General features: G+C 30.6%; 3 protein-coding genes across 3 annotated transcripts; 2 read left to right on the top strand and 1 right to left on the bottom strand.

Moving 5' to 3' along the window:
• Window positions 1–573: 573 nt before the first annotated feature.
• TrAtP1_012563 (uncharacterized protein) lies at window positions 574–2,554 on the top strand (the record flags this gene model as incomplete). The annotated part of the gene is made up of 2 exons (XM_014088359.2): window positions 574–712; window positions 765–2,554. The coding sequence occupies 2 exons, from the start codon at window positions 574–576 to the stop codon at window positions 2,552–2,554; spliced, it is 1,929 nt and encodes a 642-aa protein (XP_013943834.2).
• Window positions 2,555–2,906: 352 nt separating this feature from the next.
• On the bottom strand, window positions 2,907–5,915 carry TrAtP1_012562 (uncharacterized protein; the record flags this gene model as incomplete). Its single annotated transcript, XM_014088358.2, has 1 exon — window positions 2,907–5,915. The coding sequence occupies one exon, from the start codon at window positions 5,913–5,915 to the stop codon at window positions 2,907–2,909; it is 3,009 nt and encodes a 1,002-aa protein (XP_013943833.2).
• A 530-nt stretch (window positions 5,916–6,445) lies between these two features.
• On the top strand, window positions 6,446–12,901 carry TrAtP1_012561 (uncharacterized protein; the record flags this gene model as incomplete). The annotated part of the gene is made up of 1 exon (XM_014088357.2): window positions 6,446–12,901. The coding sequence occupies one exon, from the start codon at window positions 6,446–6,448 to the stop codon at window positions 12,899–12,901; it is 6,456 nt and encodes a 2,151-aa protein (XP_013943832.2).
• Between the last annotated feature and the right edge of the window lie 7,781 nt (window positions 12,902–20,682).

Raw genomic sequence — 20,682 nt, 5'->3', positions numbered from 1 at the left:
GTCGTTGATGGTCTTGTGGATTAGGAGGGAACCTAGACAGGACCGACAGCCACCCCACAGTTTGGTAAGCAGGGAGTAGTATTGGTTGCCATACTCCGCACATAGACAATATACCAGTCGCAACTGTAAAATCGTACTATATTTTCCACATATAATTGAAAATAAGGCTAATGAGTGTTATTTAATTTATAAAAAATTAGAATTTTCATAACGGTAGTCAATAAATAATGAAGTAAAATTGTTTACATATATATATATACATATATAAAAATATATTATTTTATAAATCTATATCAAATACTGTTTAATGTAATTTAATAATATACAGCGTGAAAATTACTTATGTAATGATGTAATGCTTTAAATCAGCTCAGCCTGCCCTGTGCTAAATGCTCCCTTTAGTTCTACACCACTACGAAGTCCCATCACCTTGCTCAAGTACTTGCTGCACTCCACAGCGGGAACTGAACTGCATTGAGCAGCCAAATTAACATCAACGATGCGACCGATATAGCTCAAGATCTTGGTTAGGAGACACTTTCGTTCTGCATCGACTCTCGCGGCCGGGTTGCAATGGCCAGTCTAACGGGCCACACTCTTTTCAAGAAGAAAGAGGGCATCCTCTCCTTCAGCAGTGACCATGGAGCGATAACTTGGACACCAGCATCGGGAGGCCCTGCAACGATCTCACTACCAATCAACAATATAACTAGTAATTCTTGTTGGATTCCTTGTGTGTGATAACGGCAACTGACGCTGGCTAGATCTGCAGCAAACCCCCGACAGCTCTCCGAAGGTTATGCTTAAAATATTCGAAAAGTCCGAGAGCGGAAACGACCCCGTTACATACCTCTTTCATTTCAACACCCAGGAAGCCAAGGTAGAGGCGCAAGCAATCAAAGATCTCCTTTCTCGACTCTTGGCCGATCTCAGAAGCACCGATGCAAACGTGTCCAAGTTAGGTGCTGCCACCGCAGCGCCCGCTGCTAATGGAGATGGCTCAGCAAGCGCCTCTGCCACTTTAGGATCCTCCAACGGCATAAATTCACAATCAATGTCTCCAAAATGGTTCGACGATAGCCAATTGAAAACAAACATTGAGCTACAGCAATCTCTCATGAAAAAAGACAAGAGTCTGCATCAAACTTACATGAGCGCTATATCAACTAAGCCAGATTCGATGACAAGTGCCGCCTTCAATTCCCAATTCTGGTCCATGAGGATAAATCTGTTGAGAGCTCATGCTATTGAAATCAACCAGAAAAAGGGGGCATATAATGTCCTTTCTACTGTTAAACCCCGGACTGTTGATGGAGAGTTAAAATTGAATATCAGCGTCGAACAGGTCCAAATGATCTTCGCTCAGCACCCGTTAATCAAACGAATTTATAATGAAACCGTACCGAGAGTCTCTGAGGCGGAATTCTGGTCGCGGTTTTTCCTCAGCAAGCTAGCCAAGAGACTCAAGGGAGAACGCGTCACGGACAATGACCCTGCAGATGCCATCTTTGACAAATACAATGCCGATGGCAATGCGCTTGATGCTCATGCGAAAACTATGAGCCAGCCTGTTCCTCACATAATCGACATTGAGGGTAATGAGGAGAATCAGGGAGGATTCAAAGGAGGCAATGCCAAGGATGTCGAGATGCGACCTAGAGCTAATATTCCCATTGTTAGGACGCTTAACAACTTGAGCGAGAAAATCTTAGCCAATGTTCCTCCCTCGGACAGCACAACGATTGATTCAAAGGGACTTTACGATACGTCTCGAGAATTAATCCTACGAGATTTGAGGGGAGAAGGGGAGGAAAAACGTATTATGCTCAATATCAAAGAGAGGAATAACTTTTTCTCGTCCAAAGATTCCCCGTCGCTAAAAAATAGAGACATTTTTGGGAACCAGCTGCCTGGCGAGATACTCGCCAAAATGCGAAATCTATATGCGGCCGGGAACGATAAGGCCACAGACAATGGGCTTCAAATTAACATAGATCTCGACGTAGATAGTGATAGCGACAAAGAGTCGAAGCCCGGGGTCAATACCGCCCGTGATGCAGTCAAAGAGGCAGAAAAGGATGTCATGGCCGGTATATACCAACAACGCTCCCAAAAATACGGGGGCGCCTCAGATGATTCCTCCCCGATGGGAATCCCCTCCCAAATTTCCGAAAAATCCGCGCTTACTCATGCCACAACCATTGAGTTCCTTCACCAGTTTTGGGATGGTTTTCTTTCTGGCGATCCTGATCGGGCGATGGAGGTTCAATATTTGGCTGAATCGCTAGCAAGGTCCACAACGCGCATCCAGGCCGTAGCTGACGAGGCTGAGGCTGAGCGCGACAACATCATTCAGAAGCGCAAGCAAGAGATCCGTAGCCACTTTGAACGCACAGGAAAGAAGATCCGGTGGAAGCCAGACATGGTGGGCGGCGGCCGTGATGCTGTCTCCAAAATAATGCAGCCAACGCTAGATGCACTACGGCGAGCACAGGACTCTTATTCCAAGGCACTGGGAGAAGAAAATATCCAAATATCAACGGAGAATGCGTAAATAAATTCTATGTCTTCTCCCCTAGTGAGCTCGTCAGAGCCTGGCATTTCATGCGAAGGGCGGTAGATTAAAGATGGGAGCTCAAAGATGCCATAGGCTAGCACTGGAGCCGCATATAACATTTGGGCCCTGCAGTTGACGAGGTTGGCAATTGTATGCCTCTTTTACAAATGTTTGCTTTGCTTTTATGCTTGCCGCACCAGCATTCCAGAGCTAGGTCCAGCCGAGTCACTCTGCCATGATGCAGCATCACTACCGAAACTACAAAATTTGGATCATCTGGAGTTTTATATGCTGGTAATAATACCCCGTAATAATATACTGGTCTCATCGCCTTTAGATGGGTAATTCATCATCTAACAGAAGCATGGCGCTTGTCTTCAACAAATCCAAAACCCATGGCTGACTTGGCGGTGCTTCTTTTTCTGTTGCCATATTCCTCGTCAAATTTGCGTATCAGTTTTAGAGATATCATATCCTCGCTAATGCTTGCAGGAATGCCCTTCAGGGCCTTGTCCAAATGAGATTTGCGAAGGATTCGTCTTTCGGGATATTGGAATGGGGTAGACTCTTTGTGTTTGGCCGCAGCCTCGTTTTCTTCTTCCACTGCCGCCATTGCAGCTGCAACGCACATATTCTTGAGGTCAGATCCTGAATAGTATGGTGTCCGACGTGCATATTCATCCAAAGAGACAGATTCATCCAGAATCTCGTCTTTGAGTAGTAGTTCTAAGATGGCCCGTCGATCGTTCTCGAGAGGAAGATCGACAAGAATCTTTCGTGGCAATCGCCGCAAAACAGCATCGTCCAAGTCAAAAGGGCGATTTGTCGCAACCATTATAAAAGCATTTGTCTCTTCCATACCGTCCCACTCCTTGAGAAATTGATTGATATGCTCACGATGAGACGCCCGGTTAGCAAACATACTTCGACTAGCCAGTAAAGAATCCGCTTCATCGATGAAAACAACGCAGGGTGTCAGTTTTTTAGCCAAGGTAAACACCGCGCGAATGAGCTTTTCACTCTCTCCGACCCATTTATCATTGATAGAGGCACCGCTGACTTCGAGCATATTGGCGCCGCTGTCTTTAGCCACTGCCTTTGCGAGCATAGTTTTACCAGTTCCAGGAGGTCCGTACAAGAGGCAACCAGAGATTTTATCTTGCGCCAAAACACCATAAGAAAATGCATCTGGTCGCACGAGGGAAAGTGATGTGAGAAGTTTCAAAGCAGATATAGTTTCGGGCGGAGCATGAACATCTGCGAATGTTGTCCGAAGATTTTCTCGGTTGATTTGGCCAGAAGCTATTCTTTTCTCGTATTCATTCAATTTCATTGCGGCTCGGCTTTCCGTTGTGCTATGATCGTCCCTTGTAACGCCATTAAGCATGTCACTCTCAACAGCATCTTCGTTGGAAAGTGAATCTCCGGGCCACTGTTGCAGATGGCCTAAAGCAAACCGTTCTAAGAAACCGGAGGGCATGCTGCTACCGGGGCTAAACTTGGGGCGTTCCTGCAATTTGAAGGCGCATGCCAGATGATAAATTTCTGGTGCTGGGAGAATTGAGTTTTGTAGTATGGAATATCTGGGATTTGAGGAACGCAGATATGATAAAACAGACTCAAATGACAAGCCAGCTACCTCTGGCGATGCTTCGGGATCCAATGCTCTTAACATACGAGCAATGTTATTGACATTTTCAGCGAGATAATCAGCTTTTTGTAGGTGGAATGACGACCCCTGAGTTCGAACATTTCCTTTGGGTGCAGTATACTGTTCGATGAAATCTGGCTGAATATGACGAGTGACAACAAAGTCGTTCGTGGCGAATTCTTTGATAGCATTTCGATACTCTTCCGACGGCTGCTCGCAAGAAGATGATCCAAATAGAGCAATTGGTAGCCCTTGTTGCCAAGCAATATCAGCGAGGGCTCGCAGCCGGCTGATCAGGAGAGACCCCTCAATCGTCATGCTCAGTTCAACTATGTCGTGAATATGAATTAATACCGGTCGTGTGCGAGGCTGTGTAGATCCAACACCTGCGGATCGAATAATTTGATCCAAAATTTTGTCAATCTTGAGGTTTTCCCATTTACTAAAACTTTCATATTCTCCTTGACGTAACTTCTGAAGCTCCTCCACCACGGCTGAAGGGCTCGAACTACCCGGGGCGATGCCAACTTCCGCATCGGATTCTTCATCTTGGCTCTCCAGTGGCGTATCATCTCGACTTTGCGCCATCTTCCCACTCAATTCGGCGACTCTAAAACCTAGCATTGAGAGGGGTGTACGCGAATAAGCCCAATTCTGGCCTAGGTAATTGCCCACCAGCTCTGAAAGGTCATACGCATCCAGGTGAACCAGGTCCGCACCGCTGTAGTGTGCAAAATGTCTCCCTATTGCTTCTGATATTGATTTTCCCCCATATCCAAACATCGAAAATACTGTAATCGGCCTCTTGCTCGTTTTGTGATCGAACGTTGGTGATGGCGATGCAAAAAGTTCGCGGTTAATCATCGTTCGTAGGGCAATAAACGTATCAGCGGGGAGGTCGGCGATGATGTGCGGTAAGGCATAATCATATCGCTCCGCAAAATCAAGTTGATCATCCAAAGAAATAGAGGCAGCAAGTGGGGAGAATTGATCATGGCGAGTCGTCGTACCACTTTTAAGAACTTTAAGAACGTGAGACCACCAGAAAGGTCGAACTTGGTAGCTATGTTCAAATTGACGAGTTGGGCATAGGGAATCAATCAGACAATTGGAAGATTCAATGATCATATCCCCAATCCGCACTGCTCGCGCTATAGTCTCCGGAGATTCCCATCTTCGGTCATCCTGGTCTAAACGGGAATTCTCCAGATCTATCGCGAGCTCGCCGCTCCGGACAAAGAGGTGTCTCAGTGCTGTCTCGAAATATATCTCCAGTGCCTCATATTTCTTTTTGAAAGAAGGACCTTGCTCAGCAACAGCTTGAAATAATTTTTTATGCCTTGCATCTTCTGCCAGCGCAATAGGAAGCTGTGGCCGTCCCTGGGCTGCGTAGAGTGATAGATTATTCTGAAGAAACGTTTGCGATAATTCAACTGGTGGCAGAGCAGTCACTTGTTTCTTTCGTTGCTGGCGTGTCCTTATAGGCCCAGCCGCATGTCCCCTCCAGCGTCCACCAGATGATTCTGTACCGGTTTGGTTTTCAAGCTCATCGCCATGATCCGCTGAGTCTTCGACAGGCTTGGAGCCATTTCCTCCACTGCGACTGTTTAACTGGACGGCGGACGAATGAAGGGCTCGCGAAATACGTGATGATAGCCGGATAGCCAATGGAACCATCGGCAGGATTCCGACAGTCTGTGTATGCATCCGATCGAATGGCTAGCAAAGGATCAAGCACATAGCTCACCGTCAATCATGAGTCCCTCCAGTAACTGGTCGAGCTGGTGGACCATCGACGTGCTGATTGGGGCGTGCATGGAATAAAATAGACCCAAATGCTATTGAAAATTTAATAGTGCTAGGTACCTATCTAGACTACCACTTACGTATCTAACGCAAGATTAGCTGTCTACCTAAGTAGAGAATAGCTCAGAAAAAAAATAGTATTATTATATTTTGGTAGTTAGTTAGTATGATTTAGAATACGAAGAGCGTTTAATAAATTACATGGTTATTCAATACTATTTATTTGACATTTTTTTCTTAATTTTAAAATAGCAGATTTATCAAGTACTTTTATTTGCCTTATTTGAGGTGGTAAGGCTAGGTATTCTTAGCTTCTGCGGCACTAGAGCTCGAGATGCATGCGCGCTATGACATCCTGGTGGGGCTCTTACCGTTGACATAGGCGCGATGCATTCACGTTTCTCGCCTCATGGAAGCAATGTTTTCTGACAATGTCTGACTGGAGAGAGCGTGGTGAAGTAGCAGATTCTGAAGACGAGGGCGACTTCTCAAGCGATGATGAATCGCCAGCCATTTTGTCGACGCAATTTGCAACGAAGGCCCCAGTCTCGAATAATCAAGTTGCTGAAAGTATATGGGATTTCCCCGGGTCTGATGATGACGAGCAGAGTCGCGTCCCTATATCGAAGTCGTCTCCAGTGTCGTCGAGACCAGATTTGCGAGAATGGAACCAGCTTCTAAACACTTCGCCATCTCGAACGGAGGATATTGTTGAGAATCAGGTTCAGCCATCGCCTCTGGAGAAAGCAGGAACAAATCCCCCATCTGCTGTTTTCACTGTAGACGACAATGTCTCCCGCAATAGCCATAGTACATTGGACGCCTCCAGCCCTAAATTCAGAAGTACAGCAACAGCCCAAGATGACGGCATTAACACGTCTGCCTCATCACCTTCGATATCGTCAAATGCCTCGGCGACGGCTCAGAGAACTGAGTTTAGACAGCATGATACTCATTGGGAAGCCACAGCGGCTACGTCGTCCCGCCATACGCATTCTTTACGGCAAAGGAGGCCGCAGCAGCAATATCCCTATTCTTATGATAACGTATATTACAGAAAGTTTTTCCCACAACTTGGAGTTAAACCCATGAAATTACCAACTGACATGGGAGGAAGACATCGACCAGCAGGAGCTCTACCGGACGAAAACCTTGATCAGTACAGCCCAGGTGATGGTATGCCGCCAGGAACCAATAGAACGGATGACGGCAGCTTTGCAGCCACCCAGAGTGAACATGATGAGCTAGGTATAGCTACAGCCTCTTTGGTCCCATCACGGTCACGTAAACCGTCGACTGCCAGCAGCTTAGCTAGCTTAGCAACCGATATCGTTGGTCATAATGCTCTCGACCAAGATCTGCCAGGCCTAGATGAGCTACTAAATGCACACTCGCCCGCTAGCGATGATAATATTGCAAACCATAAAACATTTCAAGTCTTGCGACTCACACAGAGAGCCAGAAGGCGAGATATTATCTATAGCGATCCACCAGAACCAATGACTACAATTTCCCGAATATCGATCTCTCCCAGTCGCCCCTCAGTGTCTCCAGAAATAGCTTCACAGCGAAGTCCACAGTCAAAATCCAATATTCCCATTGACTGGGATGACTCTTTCACAGAATTGATACCGAGGCCTTTAGTTTCTGCAATAGAAGTGTCTTCTCAGGAGATAAGCAATCAAGATGAGCATGACCAACCAGGGTACAGTGAAGAATCTGAGACTGGGGATGGCGCTGAAAACGACGCATATCAGCTGGTGACCACGTATCGGCGCCGCATCAAAGGCGTTCTTCCCGCTTCTTGGCTGAGGCTAGACCAACAACTGAGTAACAATAACGATCGCCAAGGTCCCAAGAAGAAGACACAGCATCGGCTTCTTAACGAGCAGAAACGTGGTGTAGCTCTGAAAAAGAAGTCAATCTCTAATTCTACCGCTTTCCCCCTTCTCCCGCTGGAATTGGATCAAGGGTCTCTCGCAGACTATACGACAGATGACACATCTGAACATCAAGCCGAGAGGTCTGCCTCACCTCCTCATAGTCAAGGAATCAATCAGATCGATGACATCCCAGTGCCTGTTGGCAGCAAACGTCAGCTCCAGCTTCCTAAGGCGTCAGTATCAAGCAGAAAACGAACCAAATTGTCAACTAGATCTCGGGCCAGATCTAACAAGGCTCGTCGAAGACAAAAGACTATTGACAGCTTTCTCCTCTCTCAACCCGATGTGTTGCCTGAATCACCAGCCGTTGGCCAATTCTCAAATAATGACTCGCAAAAGCCAAAAAATAAGCATAGAAAGTCATTTGACAGACGAAACCCTCGAATGAAATCTATCCCCTTGTTGAGTATTCTTGACACAATAGAGCCAGGCGCCCCTAGATTTATACGAATTGCTGCACGCTCTGCTAAGCAAACACTGAGTCAGGGGCGTAGCAATGTGCAGCAAAAAATCATCAAGCTCGCTACAAGGCAAGACCAAGTAGACGCTATGTCTATTTTGGAAAAATGGAAGTCAGGTACAATTCAGCAGCGACCATCAGTATCGACAGCCAGCAAGTCTAAACGAGTGCAACGCCAAAGAGCAAACATGCGTCAGGAACATTCAAGCGGTGGATCAACTTCAGAGCTCAAATTCGGCACACTGAGAAATTCTTCCCGGAGGTTGATTAAATATCTCCATGAAAGCGGTTCGGCTGGATACAGACGAAGTGATTCATACCAAAGTAACAACACGAGGCCTCAGCCTGAAATGGGTGAGACAAATCCTTTACCTTTACCTGCACCTGTTGCCCGAGCGGCTCAGTTGGAGGTGGATGAAAGAGCGAAGAGAGCCAGGATGTCATTTACTTCCAGGAAAGGGACCTTGGACCATATCTTCAGAACTCAAAAACAAAAGGGGCCCAATTGGCGCTTAACTGGAAATATCAACGCTATAGCTACAAGCTCAACGTCCAGAAATCTCGCCAGAGCAGACCACGCAACGGTAGAGGAGTTCCATGAACCAGTGAACACTCCATTAAGGCCTCTCCGATTTCGGAAAAGCATCAAACCTCGTCGTATTGATATCGAAGCACCCCAATATACCCATGCTAGCGATCCTCTTCCTATACATTCCTCTGTTGTCGACATTGAACCTCTGCCCGAGAAGAACAAGCTCTGCGGTCTGGCGCCCTATGGCTTTCGATATACTAGTCACTTCGAGATATTTCCTCTCATGCCTGATGTCCGATTTCATGAATCAACTTTGCTTGGCAGCGGCATTCTGACGAAATTATGGATGGGAGATTCACACTTAAATATGCAAACACGAATCTCAATCAAATTTGGCGAGCATGTCTTTGACTGGGGCTCTTGGAACGAGAAAGTATCCTCCGAGACTGGAATTTTATTTGATTCAATAGCTGAGCTATTAGAAGACAGCCAACGATCCAATCTATATAATGATAACAGCGCCATCAATGCTATTCAGTCAACCTTGGAATTCATGAGAGGTGCTCTGAACTCAGTGAAGTCTGAGTCACCAATACCCCTCCTCGTATCGCGGCTGCATGAAGTTTTACACAACTTTGTTGCTCGAATAGAGAGAGGGCTAGACCGATCGTTAATAAATTACGCCAAAGACGGTGACCTTATCTTGAAAATGCTTGACGGGGTCTTGTTAGCATCTTCCCTATTGATGCATAGTTGTCAAAAAGTGCCACAGTTAGCGGACCAACAACCCGCTGTGGAAGAATTGCTACTGTCGCTATCGCAGTTGATGATTTCGATACTTCTCCGCGGCGGTCTTGACCAGCTCAAACAGATTTACAACGATCTTGGCCAGCTCAATCGCCGCGATCGTACGTTAAGAGGAAGTGTCGTTGCAGTACATTCGTGGACTCTTTTAATACAAATATTTGAGTACATAAGCCCACAGCAACTCTCTTTCTGGGCCGTATTAGAGAGAGTCATACTACAACCTTATATTCTTTCCGGTACCAATGTCCTCGAATTTGAAATGGCCTGGGAGACTATCTTCACACTCCTTCCGTTATTTAAATTTGACAACACTGGAAGAATGGCTACGGAAGAATCTCATAACAAAAGAGCCGAAGGATGGGCGATACCTCAAAAACTTGTCCGACGAGTCTTTCAATTGTATCAGGACAATAATCACCAAGCTGCAAGCTTCAATAGCTACTGCCGGGCTCTGGTTTCACGATGCCACTATTTGGTTCAGCAATGGGGCTGGTTTCATAGCGCGCCTGTTGTCGGCGTCATATTTGATTTCTTCGGATCCCAAAAGCTTGCAAATCTCCGCAATGAAGAAGTTTACCGATCTCCAAGATTCATGAACAATCTCTCCAGTAGGCCAGTGCTTGAGATTGAGGCAGATGACTGCTGCTTTCACATATTTCTCAAACTTCTTGCCGTAAGCATCACAAAACTTCGAGAGTTCGGCTCTAAGAAGGATATCCGTAACCTAGTGACTCGAACAATACCAAATCATAGCCGCTTGTACCTCAAGGAACACAAAATTCTTGAGCGAGATTTGGCAGCTTTAAGAAATCATCATGACCTCATTGGTACACTCTTCTGGGCAGCACCACCCGGCGTCCGACCTCAAGTAACTCTTATTGAAGGGCTTATTACTCCTGCTAGTTCTCATAAAGAAGCATGCTTGATAAACATTAGAGCATGGGCTCAGCTTGCGAGCTTTATTGTTTCATCCGGCGAAGCTAAAAAGTCCTTTGAACCTTTCAGAGAATGGAGACACACATTCTTTCAGCAGACGATAACGCAATTCGACGGCATTGCAGCAGAGATCCATCAGCAGTATCTGGCTCTGTCCAAAGATACGGATCAGTGCGTTCCACAGGACGTTGTGGAGGCTATGATTTCACAGAATAAAGCGGCTGTGGTGGAGACTCTCTATCTATCATTTGCAGCTTCAGCAAATGTAATGAGAGAAGCTCTAGATTTAGAGGCGGCGACGTACTGCTTAAACACGCCTCACTTAGAACGGATTTTTCAATATTTCGCCGTGCCACTACCCGAACTTGACTGGTCGATTTTACGAGTAGCATTGGCTGTATTGGATATATTTGTGTCCAAAATCGAAGAATTCAAAAACTGCCAGGAAAGCCAGCAGGGCGAGAGTCAAATCTTAGACTCTGCGCAAGCAGACGATGCGTTCCTGATCCTAGAGCAGGACATTTCTCGGACTTACTTTGCAATGGCGCGATGCATATTATCATTTCCAACAGAAATGCCCGATCAGCCAAAGGCAGATATGGCCGACAAGGCCTTTTGCGTTAGGCAGGTCATTACATTATCCGCGAGAATAGGGATAGGCTTCAATAACTGTGGCCTACTAAAACTTTCAGATATGTTTCAGCCTGGCAAGTTTTGCCTTTTTAGCGACGATCAGCATATTCTGGACTTACCTCAACGGCAATTTTTTATATTGTTCACGTCCACGCTACTGGAGCACGAGTTTGATGACTTTTCTGACGCGGGTTTCACCGTTCCTGAAGTATGGGTAGCAGCATTAATCACGCCTCTCAAATATCTGAAGTACGAAAAACTTATTGCTCTGCAAGCTTATTGTTTTGCTAAAGGCATTGTGCCCGATAACATCATCGACTCAACGACTCAGCCTAGCTATAAAACAAATAAACAACTGTTCGACCTCACAGTTTCGTCATTGCGCAAAATTACTCGCAGCTTGGAGCCTGGCACTGGACGACCACTCCCTAAAATACTTGAGCTTGCGATGAGGCTGATGCAACACGACTTAAGTGTCATGTATACAGACGCTTCTCAGCACCAGAACTACGTTGTCTTCGTCCAAGGCATAATATCGTCAATTAGGGCACATGGCTCAGGTTTATGCATGGTGGACAGCTTCTTCCTTCAAGTCAGCAAGGAGTATTCACCACCCATTCAGGACCCGCACCTTCAAATTGCAAGTATGCTATCGTATGGCATCCTGATAGAAGAAGGGGAAGAGGCTGGGGCAGCTAAGCAACTATTCTTCCTATTGCTTAGCAACTTCAAACACGCGTTGGCAAATGGGAACCCCACAAATGATGCCAGAATGCTTCAGAAGGGCATGAAGCATAAAAGCATATTAGCCTTTGTGCTAGGAATGATGCTCCCAGCTATCATCCGTGTCTCATTTACACTGAGTTCTTGCTTTCCTCTGTTAGATGTCTACGCAACGGCTCTGCGGCTACTGTTAAAGGGACGAATATTATCACAGCAGCTTGATGAAAGTGACCTTTCTCATGTTAGCGTTACAATCCAGGCCATTGTGGAAGGAATAAGACAAATGCGTCTTGGTCGTGAGGTTCCATCTGGTCCCCGGATTCATATCCTAGGGCAGGCGATTAATATCCTGAACTTGCTATGGCCATCGCTATTAATTGCCAATGCACAGTGGCCATGTAACCCATGGCTCATTAACATAGCTTGCACACTTCACGATATTGCTTCCTTTACGGAAGCCGCTCAACTATACCTTCGTGATATAATTGAGATAGGGAGCGATTCACTTGATAGCGATCTGCTATTCGAGGGCCTTGAGGTCGAACGTTCGCGGACCTTTGACGCACATGTTGACTTTTTCACTAATTCTATTAAGGATGATATTGAAAGAAATTGGACTATTACTTCCCAGCGAATCTTGGTACAAGCACCCCTAAAAGGCAAAGGACAAAGCAAGCAAAAAGGCAATGGGATAGCAAATCCAACTTGGATAGAAAGGGATCTTATACTTAGTGTAAATGAGGAAATTGAGGAATGGAATGGTTGGTGGATTAAACTAAATAAAATACCTTACTATAACTTTATAATTCCTAGGGGATTACAAAGGGTTTATATTAAAGAGATAATATTTTAAAATTTTATATAAAGGTTAATATAAATTAATTATAAAAAGTTTATTTAAAATAAAATATAATATAATAAATTAAATTTTATTTTTAATATAATTATAAAAGTTTAAAAAAATATATAAAAGTAAATAAAATAAAAATTATATTTAATATTTAATTAAATAATTAAATAATTAAATAATTAAATAATTAAATAATTAAATAATTAAATAATTAAATAATTAAATAATTAAATAATTAAATAATTAAATAATTAAATAATTAAATAATTAAATAATTAAATAATTAAATAATTAAATAATTAAATAATTAAATAATTAAATAATTAAATAATTAAATAATTAAATAATTAAATAATTAAATAATTAAATAATTAAATAATTAAATAAATATATATTTTAAAAAAGATTTAATATAAAAAGAATTTATTTGTTATAAATTTAATTATATTTATAATATTTTAATATTATTTAATTAAATTATTTTAATTTAAATATATTTTTTAAATATATTTTTATATAAAAAAGCTTTTAGTTTTTAAATTAAAGAAATTATATAAAAATATTAATTTTTATTAAACTTAAATAAAAAATTAATTTTAATTATATAAAAATATATATATTTATATTAAGTTTAATTATTATAAATTATATTGTTTTTCTTAAATAATATATAAATTTAATAAAAAAATAAACTTATAAAATATATAAAATTAAAATTTATAATTTAATAAAATAAATATATTAAGTAAATTATAATTAATTATTTTATTTTAATTTTAATTATTTATTATTATAATTTATTTTTAAATTTTTATTTTATTATTTTTTTAATATTAATATTAATTTTTAATATAACTATTATTAATTTATATAATAAATTAATTTATAAAAAATATTATTATTAAATATTTTCTTTTAATTTATAAAATATTTATATATATTTATTTATTTATTAAAATACTTTAAATAATTTACTTAAAACTTAAATATAAATTAAAAAAGTTATTATTAGTTTTTTTATAATATTTTTTATAATAAAAAAAACTTCTATTAAAAAAAAAACTTTTTACTAAAAAAAAACTTTTATATATTATATTTATAAGAATTTATTTTTAATATAATTATATAAGTTTAAAAAACTTATAATAATTAATATAATAAAAAATTATATTTAGTTTTTAATTTAATAATTAAGTAAATAAAAATATTTAAAAAAAAATATTATATTTAATTTTATTAGGTTTAATAATATTAATAATATTAAATTATTAAAATTATTTATAAGATTTAAAATAATTAAAGATTTTAAAAAAGCTAGTTACTTAAAAATTTAGTAAAAATAAAAAAGTTTTATTAGCTAAAATACTAAATAATAATTTTACTAGTAAGGTTTTTTATATTTTATTATATTAAATAACTTTTTAGTAAGCTTATAAACTTTTATTTATATTTACTAGAAATATATTTTATATATTATTATATAATAATAATAATAATAATAAAATAAATATTTTAAAAAGAAAATATTACTTAAAAGTTATAATTAAGTTATAAAAAAAGTAAAAAAAGTAAAAATATATTTTTAAATTTAAAAATAAAATCTTTTATATATAAAAAAAAAAAAAAAAAAAAAAAAAAAAAAAAAAAAAAAAAACTTAAAAAAAATTATTAATACTATTATAATATAATTATAAAAAAATAAAAAAAAAAAAAATATATATTAATTAAGTTATTATATAAGTTAAAATAAAATTATAAGCTTTAAATAAAATATTATAAAAAGTAAAAAAAAAAAAATTAAAAAATATTTTTTTAAAAAGTATTTTAATAATATTAAAGAAAATATAAAAAACTATTTAGCTTAATATTAAAAATAATATAATTATTTTACTTATAATAAAATTATTATATAAATTTAATAAATAAAAGAATAATAAAATTCTTTTTAATTTATAACTTTAATAATATAAAATTTAAAATATTTTAAAAATAAATATAAAAATAATTAAAAAAAATATATTAAATTATTTATTTTATAAATTAAATATTTTATTATATTTATATTAAAAAAAATAAAAAACTTAAACTAATTATTAATTATAAATAATTAAATAAAATTATTATTAAAAATTAAATTTTATTATTATTTATTATAAAAATTTAAAATTACTTCACTAATATAAATTAATTTATTATTTTAAATTTTAAAAAAATATATAACTTAATTTATATTTATAAAAAAAATAAATTAAAATAATATTTAAAATATATAATAAATTATTTAAATACTTAATAATATTATTTAAATTAACTAATATATTAATAATATTTTAATAAATAATTAATTATATATTATAAATATATATTAATAATTTTATAATTATTTACTTTAATAATATTTTTATTTTTTTAAAAACCCTTAAAAAATATAAAAAATATATTTATAAAATATTATAAATATTATAAAATACTAATTTATTAATAAAATTTAAAAAATATAACTTTTATATTTAAAAAGTTAAATTCTTAAAATATTTAATTTTATTAAAATAAGTTTAAATAAACTTAAATAAGCTTAAAGTAATTTAAAATTAATAATTATTAAATATTAAAAAAAAATATAAAACTTTTTAAACTTAATAAATTATTATTAAAGATTTATTAAGAATTATAATAAAATTATTAAATTACTTATTAATATTACTTAATTTAAGAAAAATAAAAAAAATAAAAAAAAATTTAAAAAATAAAAAATTTATATATAAGCTAAAAATAAAAAAAATATTAAAATAACTTAAAAATATATTTTTTAATAAACTTATATTTATTATATATAACTTTAATAAATTATTAAAAATTAAAATTAATTTATTAAATTTTATTATTAAAAAAGTATTAATATAAAAAAATAAAAAAATAAAATTACTTAATAATATTTTTTTTATTAAAATTATATAAATTAAAATTAAAATATTTTATTTATAATAAAAAATTTATAATAATTTTTAAAGTATTTAAAAAAATAATAATATTATTACTTAAAAAGTAAATATAAAATTAAAATATATATAAATTATTATAATATTATATATTTTATTAAAATTTAAAAACTTTTTATATATTAAATTTATTATTTTAAAATATTATTAAATTTTAATTATAAATTTACTTATTATAAAAGTATTATTAATAAATAAGTAAATATATTAAGTAAAAAAAAAGAATATTTTAAAGAAATTCTAGAAATTAAAATTTAAATTTTTAAAAAAAAATATAAAAGAAATAATAAATAAATATAAATTAATAGTTTATTTATTATAAAAAAAATATAATTTTATTTTAAATAAAATAAGAAAATATATAATAAATATAAAATTAAATAAATTTTTAAAAAAAGTAATTATTAAAAAAAAACTATTAAAATAAAAAAGAAATTTAAGTATTATTAAAATTATAATTAAAAGTAATTTAAAATTTATATTATAATATAATTATAATAATATACTAAAGTATTAAAATAATATAAAATTATATAATATATTATTATAAGTTTTTAAAAATAAAAAATAAAATTTTAAAAGTTATTAAAAAATATAATATATATAAGAAAATAAAAAATAAAAAATATTAATTATATAAAATATTATAATTAATTTTAATTTTAAAAAAAATTAATATATTATTATATTTAATTATATTATTAACTTATTTAAATTAAAAAATTTATTAATAAAAAAATACTTTAATAATATTTTTATTATTATATATAAACTTTTAAAGTAAATATATTTTTTATTATATAAGAAAATATATAATATAAAAAACCTAATATATTTTTATATAAAATATATATTTATTAAATATAAAATATTAAAAGAAATTATATTAAATAAAAAAAGTACTTTTATATTTAAATTTTAATAAAAACTAATAATTAAACTTAAAACTTATTATAAATTAAGTATTATATTTTATTTTTAAATAAATAAATAAATAAAATATATAAATTAAGTTATTAAAATATATTTATAATATTATATTAACTTTTAATAAAATAATTAAATTAAAATATTATTAATTACTTAAATATAATATAATAGCTTTATAATAAAAACTATAAAAATTATATTATTTTATATTAATTATAAGTTTATATTAAAAGCTTATAAATTATTTTATAATAATTTAAATATAAATAATATTTATATATTTATAAAAAATATAATTTAATTATAAAATAAACTTAAAACTTAACTTAAATTTTTTAAATAATATTTTAAAAAATATATAAATTATATAAAAATTAAAAAATTAATTTTTTAAAAAAAAATATAATTTACTTATTATAATACTTATATAATAAAAAATTATTAAATATTAAAATAAATAAGCTAAGTAATAAATTAAACTTTAAAAAACTTAAATTTTTTAAAATTTTAAAGAAAATTAGTAAAATTAATTATAAATTAAACTTACTTAATAATATAAAGCTAAAAATAATTTTTTTTTTATATTATTACTTATAAATAAAAAAATAAATAAACTAATTATAAATAAAATTATTATTTGAAATATTAAAAAAAATATAAAATTAAAAAATTAACTTATATATAAATAAATAAAATAATAAAAAAAATATTTTATTAAATAAAAAAGAATATAATAATAATAAAAACTCTTAGGTTTTAAAGTAAAAACTTAAAAAAAATACTTAAATAATTTTATAAGAATTTTATTAATTTTTAAAAGTAAAAATAATAATAAGTTTAATTTAAATTTAAACTAATTAATAATATTAATAAATTAAAATAAGCTAGTAATAAAATTAAAAGCTAGTAAAATAGCTTAATAAGTAACTTTTAATTTTTTTTATTTAATATAATTTAACTTTTTTAAATTAGTAATTTCTTATATAATTATATATATTATTTTTTAATATTATAACTTCTTTTACTTATAAAAACACTTAACTTTTATACTAGCTTAATAAAAATACTTAAGTTTATATTTTTTTAATAGTTTTAATTTTTTTAAGCTTAATATATTAAGCTACTATTTTATAAAACTAAATAATAAAAAACTACTTTATATTATAAAAAAACTTTTAATTAATAATATACTAAGAATAATATATTAAATTATTAGTAAAACTAAAATACTTAAAACTTTTATTTTTATAATAAATATACTTTTTTATTTTAAAAAAATAAGTAAAAATAAATAAAAATAAATTATTATATTACTTTTATTTTTTAAAATATATTTTATATATATAATTAATTATAATAATTATTAGAAATAATAAAAAAGAAAAAAACTTACTAATATAAAAATAAAAAAATAAATAATTAAGTATATTAAAATAACTAAGTCTTAAGAATAAAATTAATAAAAAAAAAGTATTATATTATTACCTAACTCTTATAGTTATAATAATAAGCTTATAAAATAAAATAAACTAAATTAATTATAAATTAGTAACTTAATTAAAAAAAGCTTAATATACTTAACTAATAAACTAAAAAAGCTATAGCTTAATAAGCTTACTTAATAAGTTAAATAAGCTTATAAACTTAATAAGCTTACTTAATAAGTTATATAAACTATTATATTTTAAATACTTTAATAAAATATATAAGTTTACTTTTTTATATTTATTTAAATAACTTAAATAATTACTTATTAATATAAAATTAAAATTATAATATATTTTATATTACTTATACTTTAGTAACTTTATTATTATTATTTATATTACTTATTAAGTTTTTTAATTACTTTACTAATATAAACCTAAAATTATTATTAAGTTTATTTCTTAGGAATTTATTTTATATTAATTATCTAATATATAATTTATTATACTTTATTATATATAATTATTTTATTACTTTTTTTTTTATAAGAAAATAATATTAAAATTATATTTCTTTTAAAAAAATCTTTTTAATTTTAAGTAAAAAAGTAATTTTTTATTATTTATTACTTTTTAATTTACTAATAATTTTTTTATTATTATTATTTTAAAAGTTAATTAATAGCTTTTTAATAATTAATAAAATACTTTAAATAAATATTAAATAAAAAAATACTTTTATTACTAATAATATTAGTTTTATATATATTTTATTAAAAAAATTTATTAGTTTTATTATAATATTTATATAAAAAAGTTATTTAAAAAGCTTTTTTTTAAGAAAAAAATTACTTTAATTTTAAATAAGTATTATTTTTTTCTAAGTTATTTTAAATAATAAAAAAATTACTTATATTTATATTTATATTTAAGTTTTTTAATATAAAAAGTAATAGTTTAAATACTAAAATAATATTATTAATTTTATATATAATATTAATAATATTTATATATAATTATTTTTATTATTATAAAAGCTTAATATTATTATATTTTATTTTTAAAACTTATTAAATTAATAAAATAAAAAGTAATTAAGTAAATAGTTAATAATATTATATTTAAACTAAAGCTTAAAAAAAAAAACTATTTTATATAATAATATTATAAAAAAATATAAATAATTCTTAAGTAAAGCCTTAACTTTCTTAATTAGAAAATACTTATAAAAGAAATCTTTTAGTTTATTTTAACTAATTAAATATATATTATTTTATTAGTTATAAGTTTAAGTACTAGCTTAGTTATTTTATTATAATTAATTATATATAATTAAGTAATTTTAAAAGTAGTTTTAAATTTAATAAAAGTATATTTATATATAACTAATATTCTTATAATAATATTATTTTAAGTACTTTAATATAATTATTAAAAAAAAGTAACTTAATTAATTATTATATAATACTAATATTAATAACTAGCTTTTAGTTAAATTAATTAATAATATTAATATTAAAAATAAACTTAATAAGAAAATTACTAATAAAAGTAATATTAAAAGTATTTACTAAATTTATAAAACTATATAATTATATAATTATATAAAACTTTTATATAAGTAAAATACTTATTATAATAAATATTATAATTTTTTTTAAGTTACTTTTATAATTATTATTTTAATTGCTTTTTTAATTACTTTTTTAATTGCTTTTTTAGTTTTTTTTTATTTTAAGCTTTTTTTAGTAATTATAATACTTTTTTTAGTCTTATTAAATTATACTTATAAGCTTAATAAATATTATATACTTTTTTTTAATATAATTAATATTAATATTTATTAATATTCTTTTATATTATATTTATATTTTTTATTAAAAAAGTAAAAAAATTATATTTTTAAATATTAAATTAGCTTTAATTTATTTATAAAAATTATAATATAAAATATTTATTTATAATATTAATTAATTATTATATTACTTATATAAATATTATTAAATTAATATTTATATTAATAAAATTATTATTTTATATTTAATATATTAATAAAATAGTTTTAAAATATTATTTATTAGCTTTTATATTATAAAAGTATTTAATTACTTTTATATTTAAAATTATAAAAATAATAATAAAAATAATAATAAAAATAATAAAAGTTAAAAATTAAAATTTATTTTATTAATTTTAGTTTTTTATTATTAATTTTTTAATTAAGTAAAAATTTAATAAATAAATTATAAAATTTAAATAATAATATATTTTATATTATATAAAATAAATTACTTATATTAAAATAATATAACTTAAGTTATATAAAAAAAAGCTTATTAAAGCTTAAGTTAATTAATATATATATTTTAATAATATAATTATATTTTATATTAAAAATATTTATTTATTATTAAAATTTTATAATACT

Source organism: Trichoderma atroviride, chromosome 7 (assembly GCF_020647795.1).
Source record: "Trichoderma atroviride chromosome 7, complete sequence".
NCBI lineage: Eukaryota > Fungi > Ascomycota > Sordariomycetes > Hypocreales > Hypocreaceae > Trichoderma > Trichoderma atroviride.
This window is presented reverse-complemented; position numbering and strand designations above follow the sequence as displayed.